Source organism: Thalia democratica, unplaced genomic scaffold (genome assembly GCF_965202585.1).
Source record: "Thalia democratica unplaced genomic scaffold, ktThaDemo2.hap1.1 HAP1_SCAFFOLD_1827, whole genome shotgun sequence".
NCBI lineage: Eukaryota > Metazoa > Chordata > Thaliacea > Salpida > Salpidae > Thalia > Thalia democratica.
The window spans coordinates 8,129-20,499 of record NW_028140632.1 but is presented as its reverse complement, the minus strand read 5'-3'; the positions used below and the strand labels follow the sequence as shown (position 1 = coordinate 20,499).

Sequence of the window (12,371 nt, the reverse complement as noted above, 5' to 3'; positions counted from 1 at the left end):
ACCTTGTTTAGTTACGTTCTTTACTTTACTTCGCACTTTTGCTGTGCACACAATGTGCATAGATTCGCGAGAGGTGAGTGTATGCTATTAATTTTGTTGTGAGTAAGAAATGGTTCTAACTTAATAATAATTTTATTACAATTCAAGCATTTGCTGTTCTGTATCAAAAATGGAGAAGTAGTTAAAATATTTTAATAATTTCATCTAGACCGTTTCGCTTTTACTGAATTTTTATTTGATTATTCAGTTAAACAAACTTTCAAAAGGCAAAAAAAGAAGAACAAGTTATTAAATTACAAATGTATGTAATAAAAAATTAATTTTGTTTTAACAAATGTATTTAAATTTTTTTGTGTCTAAACAAAACAAATATGGTTTAGTTTAGTTTTTTGAAGTTGTTTAGAAACCATGAATGATAGTTACATAGAAATTACAATATCTTTTATATATAATTTTTTTTCGATTGTCTTGTATTTTTGTATACAATTTTTGTTTATGTACTTAAGCGTCGAATTTATTTATACTAATAATTTATTGATTCTATGTTTTTTATTCGTATAATAAAACAGATGCTTTGAAGAAGAGTTTGCGGACTTTTTGAGCGGGAAGCGTTAGCAGGTCACCTGACGACTTGAACCAATCAAAATCGCCGTTTAGGACATCAACGAAGTTCAAAAAAGTGCTAAATTATTTTTTCATAACTTTTATATTTGTTTAGTTTTGGTTTTTTACAATAAAATATAAGCTTGAGCTCAGTAAATAATTTCATGTGCACAATAAGCCATACCTCTTCTATAACACAGTAAGCCATATCTAGTATATAAAGATAGGTTTCTTCTCAGCCTTAGTATAAGAAAAACAAAACAGTTTATTAAAACTAAGTATAAGCTTTGTTTTCATAATTATTTTGACTTTATTCGAAGTATAAATCACGTCATAATATTCTTATTATTATTAAAATTATTATTATTACTATTTTTTTTATTGTTACATTCTTATTAGAACAAACTTAATAAGTTTATAAACGTTGCTTAAAATAATTTTTTTTTCAGATTTTTCGAAAAAAGTTTCATATACAAAATGCTGCTTTTTTAAATATTCATTACAACAACTATATAAAAAATTCTAAGATATTTTTTATCAATTATATTGTAGCTATAATTGTATTATGAATAGGATCAAAGTAAATTTGTATTGTTAAGTAAATAAGAACGTAAAAGGTTAAGTGTAAAACAAACATTTGATTATAACTTTACATATTTCTGAGTAATATTAAAGTATATTTTAAAATATCAGTGATAGAAGAACATATATAAATACATTTAATAGGAAAAAATATACATGTTTTAAATAATGTTTAAATGAATAACAATAGGCATTTGTAAACATTTGTAAAACCATGTTAAAATATTCTATTTCTATACATGAAATTTCTTTTAAAATTATCGGTCAGCATTTTCGTTGTCACGTGTTAGTTGTCCATCTACCACCCCATTCCTCTACCCCATCCACCCCATCCGCCACGTATATCTACCACGTCATCTTCCTCGTCACTTACGTCATCATTCTCATTGTCACGTGATAAATCTCCATCTGCCGGTTGTCGATTTTCAATTTCATCGAAACCGGTGATTGTGCCAGGCGGGTCCCTTAATTCTGTAATCGTGTAAAATAAATAGATATTTTGTTTTAACTTTTAAATGAATTTATACAAGAAATTTCTAATGGAATGAATAAGCTATTCTGTACCTTACTTATGATACATAGAAGTTATTTGGTGAAATATTTTGTATCTTATAAAACTTTTAAATGTTTTTTTAAACAAACAGTATGGTCTACTTCGAGCCAATCTTATTGAATTAGTTATAAAAAATATCTAGTTCATAAACAGTATTATAATATTAAATTAAATTAAAGTCTCAGTGGGTACAAGAAAAAAAATTATATGAAATGAAGTGATTTTCACCAATCTAAAGTAGGTAGTTAACCTATTCGTATATAGCTAAAATGATTTTTATAAAGTTTCAAAAGCAAACCATTAATTAACAGATTATAAAAATAGTAAACTAGACATACTGTTAGGCCTTTATTTAAAATATTTTACAAAAAGATTTTTTTAATATTGTTATCTGTATTTAATTTATAAAACTTTTACTGAGTTTTTATTATTATTAAGTTAAAGTGCTGATTTGACAAACTATCTTCGAGAATCACCTTTATTTCTTTTTAAAAAGCTTAATAGTTATTGTTATTTAAGCTTTTGCTGGTTGTAAACGGTAGTATTATTATATAGGTCTCAATAATATCTTACTTTACTCTCTGCGATGTGTACTCCACTTAAAGGATTTTCTTGAAGTAAATAATCCGCATTTTGAAAAGGGTTTCCCAAGCTTTTATTTCACAACGCCCTTTTCAAAAAAAAGGCAACGGCATCTTCCAATAATTTTTAAAAAATCTACTGTGCACATTTTTATCCATATAATATTTTCCGGCCAAATCTGAATTTTTTTCACCTAGTATCTTGGGAAAGTTTCATAATTACCCTTCAATACGCACAAGACTTTTTTTTTGATTTTCATTATCTAGTCGAGAATATCTAGTGTAAATTTCATATTATAGCCTTTCATGGTCCCTTTAACTTTATTGTCCCCTGTCCTGGACAAGACATTGAGCTGTATCCTTGGTGTATGACTCGATAACCAAAATGTTTTTTGTACACTAAGTCGTTGGAAAAAAATTGTTGAGCGCTTTTTTGTCGTTCAATAAACAATACTAGTAACGGCACCTCCTTTTGCTCCTTTGCAGCTTATAGCTCCCTAACTTTTTATATTGATTAACAATGGCCCTAAAGGGCCTGGTATATTAACAATTCCCACCCGCGCACAATACCTACCAGATTATTTTTTAATTTTCTCTCTTTATTTTTTTTTTTTTTGTATTTTTTACTACCACTGTTACCCCTAACCCTTACCCTTGGTCGGTAAGCAGTTCTCGGGTTTGAAGTGCGCAGGTAAGAAATAATCGCGAATTGGAATTGAGCGGTTCCCAAGGGCCCCATACGGCTCACTTTGGAAACGCTTATTTGGATAATTAAAAATACTTTGGTAAAAATATATTGATTGTAATATATACATCAAACAAAACAGTTTAACAAATAAAATAATTTCAAATAAACTGTTAACATAAGCTATGCAAAGTTTTATACAACTCGAGTAAAAACATCGGTTTAGTTTTAAGCGTTTTTTAGTTATTATAATACTAAGCATACATCAATGAGTTTTTTTTTTTCTAATAAACTTTAGATCAAAACTATTCTTAGATCAAACCATACTTCTATATATTAAAAAAGTCTATCCTATTTTTACAACCAATTACTTATTAAAAATATTTGTCCAACCAAACCTCAGAGATTCCGAGTTTTACATATGTTTTTATTTTTTGTAATGAAATAAATAAAAATTATACTAATTTTTGAGTAAAGATGGAAAAAGTTATATTTTTTTTTACTCTCAGTTTTTCAATATAGATTACAATTTATTTTGTATGTTTTCTCATTTTATTAATTTTCTAAAATAAGGTTACTTAAATTTATGTAATTATTTACATTTGACATTAAAAAAAGAAGCATGCTAGAAATGAAATTATTTCACTAAACTCAAAGTTTAAGGTTAATTAGATACAAACTTTTTTCAAGAACATATTTCATTACAAAGTTAAATAGTTTGTTTGTTTAGCCGAACAAGTTATTTCTACCTCTCTTTAGCAATATATATTCATTGTAGTTTAGAGAAAAAAAAAACTTTATTATTTAATCATTTTAGCTAAAACTTTTCAGAATGACAAACATACATTGTTTTCTTAAACATTAGTAAGATTATTAGTTTAGCTTTAGTACGAATAATTAAATCAGTTTTTTTTATGAATTTTAGCTTTTGTTTTGCCAAAGTTAGCAAACTACAGCCAGCAAAGCAACAAATCGTCAGCTTGCTATGTGTTTTTTAACTTAAATAAATCTTTTTCGTTACAATTAAATAAACTTTTAGCATTTAAACTTTACTGTTAGATTACTGATTCAGTATTTACACGAAAGCAATGCTTTATTATTTCTTATTTTATCATATTTAAGGTTTTATATGGCCTATTTATATTAAAAATTACAACCATTTTGTAAACCTGCAGCCAGCAAGTCTTTTTTCTGAGTGCTCCCCGAGAGCAACTATTTCCTGGTAAGTTGGCCCGTTACTTTTAAACAGCTACTAAATTGTTGTATAGAGTACTTAGTATATAAAAATAAAATTTTCAATATTGATTAATGCTAAAATAAAGTTTACTAAACGTACTTCGAAAACTTTAAAGTTTAAATCAGTCTAAGTATTAAAAAAAAAAAAAATTAAACGTTAAAGAAACGATCAATGTTACTACTATTAAGCCTCATTTAGTTTTTAAACAAAATTGTTTTACGTATTTTTAATGTAGTAGAAAATAAACACTTGTTTTATATTTAATATATAACTTAATTATATAAGTTTAAAATATTAAATAGTAATTGACTTTATTCGTACAAAATATGTTATAAGTATTTTTTTATAGTTTTAGATATTTATGACAAATAAAAGCGTTACGAAAGTTCAAAGTTTGCTTTTAAAACTGTGTACTTTTTAAATATTTCGAACTTTTTGTAGCTTAAACAACATTCAATTAGAACGCTTAGATTTACCGTACATATATTTTTAGTGTAGCTTTTAAGTAAATTAAACTATAAAAACTATGTAACTTAATTTTCATATAAAGCAAACATTTAGACATCGAAGCTATTTTATTAAAAAGAACTTGATTACATAAAAGTTTAGATTTTTTTTTAACTTTTAAATAGTTAAAATTTTAGGTTGAGTAATTTTGAAAAAAACATTTCTCGCCTACAGAAAATTTACTTCTTTTTTTTTAGTTAAAATTGCAAGTTTTAGTTTTTCAAACATTGTAACTTTACAAAAACAAATCACCAACCGACTAACGTATAAAACTGTTTGAGTTTTTTCATTAATGTTAAAAAAAAACTTTACTTTAAGTTTTTGTAATTTGCTTGTTTGTTTTCAAGATTGTAATCTTTTTTTAATTTTATTTTCTAAATTATTTATATCATTGTTAAAATCATTGTATCTGAGTTTTAAACTAGAACAAAACTGTATATAAAAAAATCAAACTAAGACAAACTTTAACTATTAAAAACCAAAGGTCATACAAAAAACAACCAATACGACTTTTAATAATCTTCTATTTTATAGTATAACTATCTTATTTTAATTTAACTACTTTCCTACTTTGTAGAAATATTTAGTAAACTTTTATAAGAAAGTTATCTGAAAGTTTACTGATGTAAGTATAAAAACAACTATATTTTATTATAGCTCAAAAGTGTTTTTTTTTTACATTCGGATGAGCTTTGAAGAACAAAATTTATTTATTTATTTTTTTTTGATTAGGAGTTCAGTTAGCTTATTTTTTGAAAGAGTTAAGTTTTTTAATAAAAATATGAGCTTGTTTCTTAAAGACTTTGACTCTTCTTAAAATATAAAATCACATTATACTAATCTTATTATTAAGTAAGAAAAATTTAAATTTTTAGTAACTTTAGTAATTTTTAGTAATTTAATAATTTTTTTAGTACTTGAAGCATTTTTGTTTACTTAGATTTTCAAAAAAAATACTATATAAAAAATGCAATTTTTAAAACTTTTTATTACGCAAACTACACAGGATACTCTTCAATATTTTAATCAATAATATAGTAACTATATTTGTTTTATGAACGAAATCAAAGTAAATCATTATAGTTTATGAAAAAAATAGAAAACTTTTTTTTAAATAAATACTTTTAGTTAGTATTTTTTTCTAATGAACAACATACATAGTTTTCATAATTATTCGTAAACTTGTTAGTTTATTACGAGCATTAAAGCATATAAGTTTTTTTCTGAGTTTATTATAGTTTTATATAGAGCAGAGTTCAGCAAATTACAGCCCGCAAAGCGAAAAATTGGTAGCTTGCATATTATTTTCAGCTGATAAACGTTTTTGATAACTAATAAAAAAAAAAAAGACTAAATAAACCATTTTATTTAAATATTAAGTTCGATTTACGATATTTTAACTCTATAAAGTAAAAATAATAACTTACGAAAACAATAATATATTTTATTAATATTATTAAGAATTGCATTTTTACTGCTGATAAATAAACAAGGCAAAGCAAAAATAGATAATTTTTAATTATTTAATAAAGCACTTTATACATTTAAAAATTACAAATAAAAACTTATCATATTTTTACAAACTCATACAAAAATTATTAATTTTTAAAAACTTATTTATACCGTTCAAGGCATCTTTAGGTGACATTGTTAAAAATAAAATTAAAAACAGAAAAAAAAAACTTTGTTCAGAGTTATTAACACCTACTGCATTCGCGCTATTTACTTTTGGTATGTTTGTATATAACAGTTTTTTTATTTTCATTATATCAGTAGAAGTAACGATTTTAATGTTTGTTAAAGTACTAAAGAGAAAAACAAATATCAGAACTTGTTGAAGTAAAACATGTCTAAAGTTTTTTATTACAATTGAAAAATATAAAATGTCTAATTATAAGAAAGGAAAATTTCAATAAAAAATAAATAAATGTTTTTTACTTATACATCATTTCAAACAAGTTAGTTCAATGAAATATTGATCAGCTTGATATTAAAAAAAAATTTTAATGTTTACTTTAATCTGAAATTGTAATCATAACAATGAATAGAAACTTTGCTACAGCTCTTATAAGTTTGTTTTTAAAACAAAGCCGTTATAAATGTATCTTCCTTTAGTTCATTTCTAAAACGTATAAATTTTTATTATTATGTTTTGTATTTTAACGCTAACAGAAGAAGGTCTTTGAAAATGTTTTTGTTGTCAAAGTTCTGTTGAATGTAAGTTGTTTTACCGATTGGTTTATCCCTATTTGATTTTCTTTTTCTTTCATTTTTTAAGTACAGTTTACAACTAAAAAAGGGTCTGTTTTAGTTAACAAAATTAAAAGGTGTATTGATTATTTTAGTTGCAAATAATTTTTGATATTTTAAGATACCTAAGCAAAACTTTATTTACTAAATGCGTAATAAAAATATATAGAGAATGATTTTTATATTTTTCATAAAATATCTTGCTGAAAAAGGTTTGTTAGAATATAATCTAAAACAATCTAAAAGTATTCTATATAAATTTAACAACTCTCGAGGTTTTACCTAAACTAGGTTATTGATATACATTAAAGCCTTGTATCTCTACGTCTTCGTAATCCTAAAAAAAAATTTACGCTTATTCAGTTTATAACATCTAAACATATATGCTGCATATTAGTTAGGATAGGATTCATGTAATGCTGTGCTTAAAAAAGTTTTAAAATTAAAAAGTTAAAAAGGCTATAAAATTTTTATTATTAAGACACTATTCAGACTCTTAGGCTCTTTACTATTTTTTTTTTTCATGCTGTTCTTTTTAGTCTTTGTTGCATACCTCACCCACTGCATTTACTATGCAATTAGAAAACTTGAAACATAACTTAAAAAAAACGGTAACAAAAACGTTTTTGTGACAAAACCTTACAATTATAATCTTAGTCTAGTAGTTAATTATTACTAATGCTCTACTATTGATTAATTGTTAAATTTTTGTAAAGACGCCGCTAAAACAGAGGTATAAACATTCAAACATAGTTCATTAAAACCATTTTAAAGAGATACACATTAAAAATTTGTAGTTTATTAGGCGCCGTTTCGACTTTTCATCAGTCATAATCAATAATAAAACTGTGTAAAATAAGTAAAAATTAGTGTTAAACAACTAAATATAAAAGAAAAATTAAGAAATAAGATTCAAATAACTGTTTTAAAATACCAATTTTTAAAAAACTGTTAAATATTTTGATATTTTAAAAGAATGTAGAAATAAACTTGAAACTCTGATCACTGAAGCCATTTTAAATAAACGTTATAATCCAATTTTAAACAGACAATTAACTAAACCGGGTATTACCCTCACATTAAGAATTTTAGATTAGTTGTATATATATTTTTTACCATGTATCAATGTTTATGTAACCGGTAATTTTACTGGAGCTGACAATTTTAATATATAAGTGTTAATATGTATCTTACTACTTAGTTTTTCTTATTTACTTAGTTGTTTAACACTAATTTTTAGTTATTTTACACAGTTTTATTATTGATAATGACTGATGAAAAGTCGAAAAAGCGTCTATAAAACTGTAGATTTGTAATGTGCATATCTTTAAAATGGTTTTTTAAAACTTAAATATACCAAATTATGTATAGTACATTAGAAAACGTTCGACAAACTTTTAAACGGTCTACATTAATGCTTATTTAAAGATTTATTTGAGCCAGTTAGTATGTACTAAAAAATTAATTAAATTAAATTCTTAAGGACAAATACTACCTTTACTCTATTGACGTATATAATGTTTTTATAAACAATGCTATTTTAGTTTTCCTAAAACCTAATGCAACTAGAATACATAAATTGCATTTTCTTATAAACTAACTAAAATCTGTGATCTGTTGAACACGAATTTACAGTATATCTTTAACAAGACAAGAAAATAAGCATAGTCAAAAACACGTAGTAAAAATTACATTTGGAACATGTAGTAAGTAAACTTTTTTTTAACTTGAAAAGCAAACTTTTCATTTCAAAATGCTCGAAATAAAATATATTCTTTTAAAAGCTTAAAGTATATACTCCGATTTTTTTATTTAAAAACTATTTTATTGAAACTTGAGTGATTTAAATGAATATCTTAAATAACTTGGCTTTAACTTTTAATCTTTTGTACAACATCAAAACATAATAACCTCTTTATCTAAAAAATACTCTACTGTTTTTAAAAACAAAAATGTAAATTTGTTACATCAGTAATAATCCTTTATTAATCAAATATAGAAAAATTGTGAGTAGTGTATTAATACACAAAATCTAAATTTTTCAAGGTGATAAAACCATAAAAATAAAGTATAGCATTTGATGAGAAAATAGTAAATGGTAGTTTTACAGGTTCTCCAATACAATAAAACTTTCAAGTTGAGCTATCTTTCAAGACTCCTGAAAAATACTTCAAGAGCCGTAAGTTTTGCTTTTCCACTTTTAACGTTTTTCTCAACATTCCTTTCTACTTTCGTTTCTGTTTTTCTATCTTTAATATGATGAGGTTTGCTAGTCATTGAGTCTACGAGAAAATAAGAACGCTCACTTAAATTAAACTTTCTATTGGATGCAAACCAGCAAGGTTGTTCCTGATTGGTTATAGGATTCGACTTCATCACGTGGCGTTTTACATTAGCCAGTTCTTTTCTAAATTTAATAAGGGAATATTTATAAAGCTCTAATAGATACAAAACCATTTTGTAGCTACATATATTTTTGGTTTTTAAAGTAAATGTAGTAAATGTTAAATACTTTAAGTTACAATCGTAAGAACCTTTACTAACCCAACTCTCATCATTGCTCTTTGTCCACCGTCTTCTTCTTCTAAATCGACTCCCTTTCCATAGAACTGCCCAACAAGACCTTGGAACCCACCTTTCACGTGACTCAGATCTTCAAAAGCCATATCAATGTGCGGAATTCTCGTTTTGGTATGCACCATCAGCTAAATGTTTAAAAAGTTCAATTCCGCCTAAAGCATTTTAAACTCGATTATTATTTTCAAACTAAGACCTTAAAAGTGATACCGCCAATTTTCAAATGAACTTTACTCATTGATCCATGTGATATGACGTCATAAACCTTTATGTCGAGGCCGCTTCGATTAATTGAAAACTTTGAAGAGATTGGATATGAAAAACTTTCCATTCCAATATGTTCAATAGTAATTGAATATGGAGTTACCTAAGGAAATTTAGTAGTTTGTTTTATTTATAAGTTAACATTACATATGGTTTTTTTTTTTTTCAAAAAACAAATAAAAGAGTTAATAGTATCTTTAACTTAAATTAACTAGCTAAATAAGTTTACTCTAACAACTTATAAATTATCAAAATATTACGATGTAATGTTTTAATTATATTGTTACTCACGATAATGTTTGCTTTAGACTTTGGTACTACAAAAGCGACACTGTTCATGTAGAACCGATCTTTTCCATTTTCACTTTTTATTCCTACCGGAGCTGCAGTCATGTTTGCATTTACTACCAGCCCACTGTCCTCATGGTATATTAAGTTTGTTACCTAGGTTTTATTTAAATATTACTTTTTGTTCAACAACTTAAGTTTTATGAAAACTTAGTATGATGTAGTTAAACATTACAGTATAATAAAACTTGAGTAAACTTGGAATTATATGAAACATATTAGTATAATAAAAATGAAATTAATTTTAAGATTTAAATATACAAAGTAAACTTTACACATGTACAAACTAAATTTTTTGATATGGTTTTTATTACTAAGCTATTTTTTGTGCTTATTAATTCTTGGATTTATTTTTTAAACCTACAATTCTGTTTTAAATTATATTAGCAACTGTATTAACTTTTTTTACCACAGTTTTAAGCGAGTAAAATTAATTTTACAAATACCTCAAAATAAATTAATAGATGCACAATTAATAAACAATCAACACAAACTTCTTTATCTTTTCCGTTCCAATCAAAACACAAGTTGACTCCCGGTTTCAAGGGGAGCAGCACGTGCGGATCCCTGAAAATGTTACCGTAATCATCGTAAAAATCATCGATGTAATCATAAGGTTCAGTTGTGGTTGAAGTGACAGTAGTTGTGGCGACTGTAGTAGTTGTGGCAGCAGTAGTTGTTGTGAATTTCGCCAACCTCGCATTTTCTTCTTCCTCCTTTAAATTTATCTCAACTTCTTCGCGGTCTTCGTCTTTCAACACTACGATAGAAGTTAGTGGAGTAACGAAGTTGTACCTGAATTTTTTTTTTTGAAAAAAAAACATTGAAAGTTATTATGTTTGGAAAAAGATTGTGATTTTTTATTTTTCTTACTTTAGTAAAATGATTTCAATTTAGCATAAACGTGCGTATATCTTACTTTAGAGAAAGTTCTAAGGCCTCAGCAGTAGTTTTATTTTTATCAGCTGAGTCATCTATCATAGTTTTTATGTCTCCTAACAACTTCTTTATTCTCATAAAAGCCCAAATACGCTCAGAGAACTGCTCAATCTGAATTAACGTATAAATTTAGTCAAGAAATGAATATGTACTTCTTGCAGTATTTTATTATATTTATCATAACCTTATGTTGGGAATCAGATATTCTACTGGTTTTGAACGGATTCACTTCGAAATCAATTGTCACTTGGTCTTTATGTCCTTTTCCAGAGAGCTGAAATAAAGTATTGCTATATTATTAAAATTTTACAAACTGCAAATTTAAAACTTTTCTCGGTTTGTAAAAATAAAATATTTACAAATAACTAACACAATGAAGTATGCAGTAAAGAAAACCATTTTCGTTGTTATATAGAAGATTAATTATAGTGTTTTCTCAATGAATTTTAAAATGAAGTAAATGGATATATAAATTGTTAGCTGTTACATAATTCTTTAAATTTTATATTTAAATGTTAGTACAACTTGTTTTTTACGTTGTACAAATATTTTGTAGCTTGTACAATACAAAACAGTTTTAAGAATAAGAAAATTTCAAAGTATAGCATATATATTAACTCAAAGTATTAACGTTTCCTAAATAAAAACTTTTACTATTTAAACATATTTATTTTAGTTCTATTTTAACCTTTCCTTTAATGATGTATTTCATATCCATAGCACCAGTTGCTTGATCGATATCCATTGAAAACTCATTTAGTTTTCCACTGATAAGCACTTCTTTACTTTTGCTAACGTATGGAAAATCAACTTTACTCAGCATAGAAACTTTAGATTTGTCGTAATCAACATTCACATCGGTCATCACAAGGTTTGCTACTTCGTAAAAAAAGTCCCTAATCTAGGAATAATGAACACACATTGTATATTTTATTAACATTGTGTACTCTAATCGTTCGTAAAACTTACAGATGCAGCGGCATCAAAATTAGTGAAAATACTTCGACTAATTCCATTGTTTTCCGCTGAAATTTGCCGCGAAAACTCAGGATAGTCATAAGGGCCAAAAGCCAAATTGTGAATAAGGACTTGTCCATTGTTTCTTTCCCTGACTTGTCTGACTATTTCATCGTTTGGAGTATCATCTGATGAGTCCCTACTGAGTATCGACAAAAACTGGAGTTAAACATCAAATGATTATTTTGTTATTAAACTAGAAACGAAAAATATATTATGTTGTTTTAA

The 12,371-nt window shown here is 25.7% G+C and overlaps 1 protein-coding gene across 1 annotated transcript; it reads right to left on the bottom strand.

The window, feature by feature from the left end:
* Positions 1 to 1,483: 1,483 nt before the first annotated feature.
* Positions 1,484 to 12,142, bottom strand: LOC145848889 (inter-alpha-trypsin inhibitor heavy chain H3-like). The gene is made up of 10 exons (XM_082954094.1): positions 12,096 to 12,142; positions 11,815 to 12,027; positions 11,311 to 11,400; positions 11,107 to 11,237; positions 10,682 to 10,982; positions 10,131 to 10,283; positions 9,772 to 9,942; positions 9,543 to 9,703; positions 9,305 to 9,405; positions 1,484 to 1,656 (listed from the first exon to the last, which is right to left on the bottom strand). The coding sequence occupies exons 2-10, from the start codon at positions 11,989 to 11,991 to the stop codon at positions 1,484 to 1,486; spliced, it is 1,458 nt and encodes a 485-aa protein (XP_082810220.1). The 5' UTR covers positions 11,992 to 12,027; positions 12,096 to 12,142.
* Between the last annotated feature and the right edge of the window lie 229 nt (positions 12,143 to 12,371).

Excerpts from the sequence above, each read along its gene's own strand:
- LOC145848889 (XM_082954094.1), bottom strand. The coding sequence starts at position 11,991 with ATGACCGATGTGAATGTTGATTACGACAAATCTAAAGTTTCTATGCTG. Across the intron at positions 10,284-10,681 it reads GGAACGGAAAAGATAAAGAA|GTAACAAACTTAATATACCA; the intron begins GTTTGTGTTGAT and ends AATAAAACCTAG. Across the intron at positions 9,406-9,542 it reads AGAGCAATGATGAGAGTTGG|AAAAGAACTGGCTAATGTAA; the intron begins GTTAGTAAAGGT and ends TATTAAATTTAG.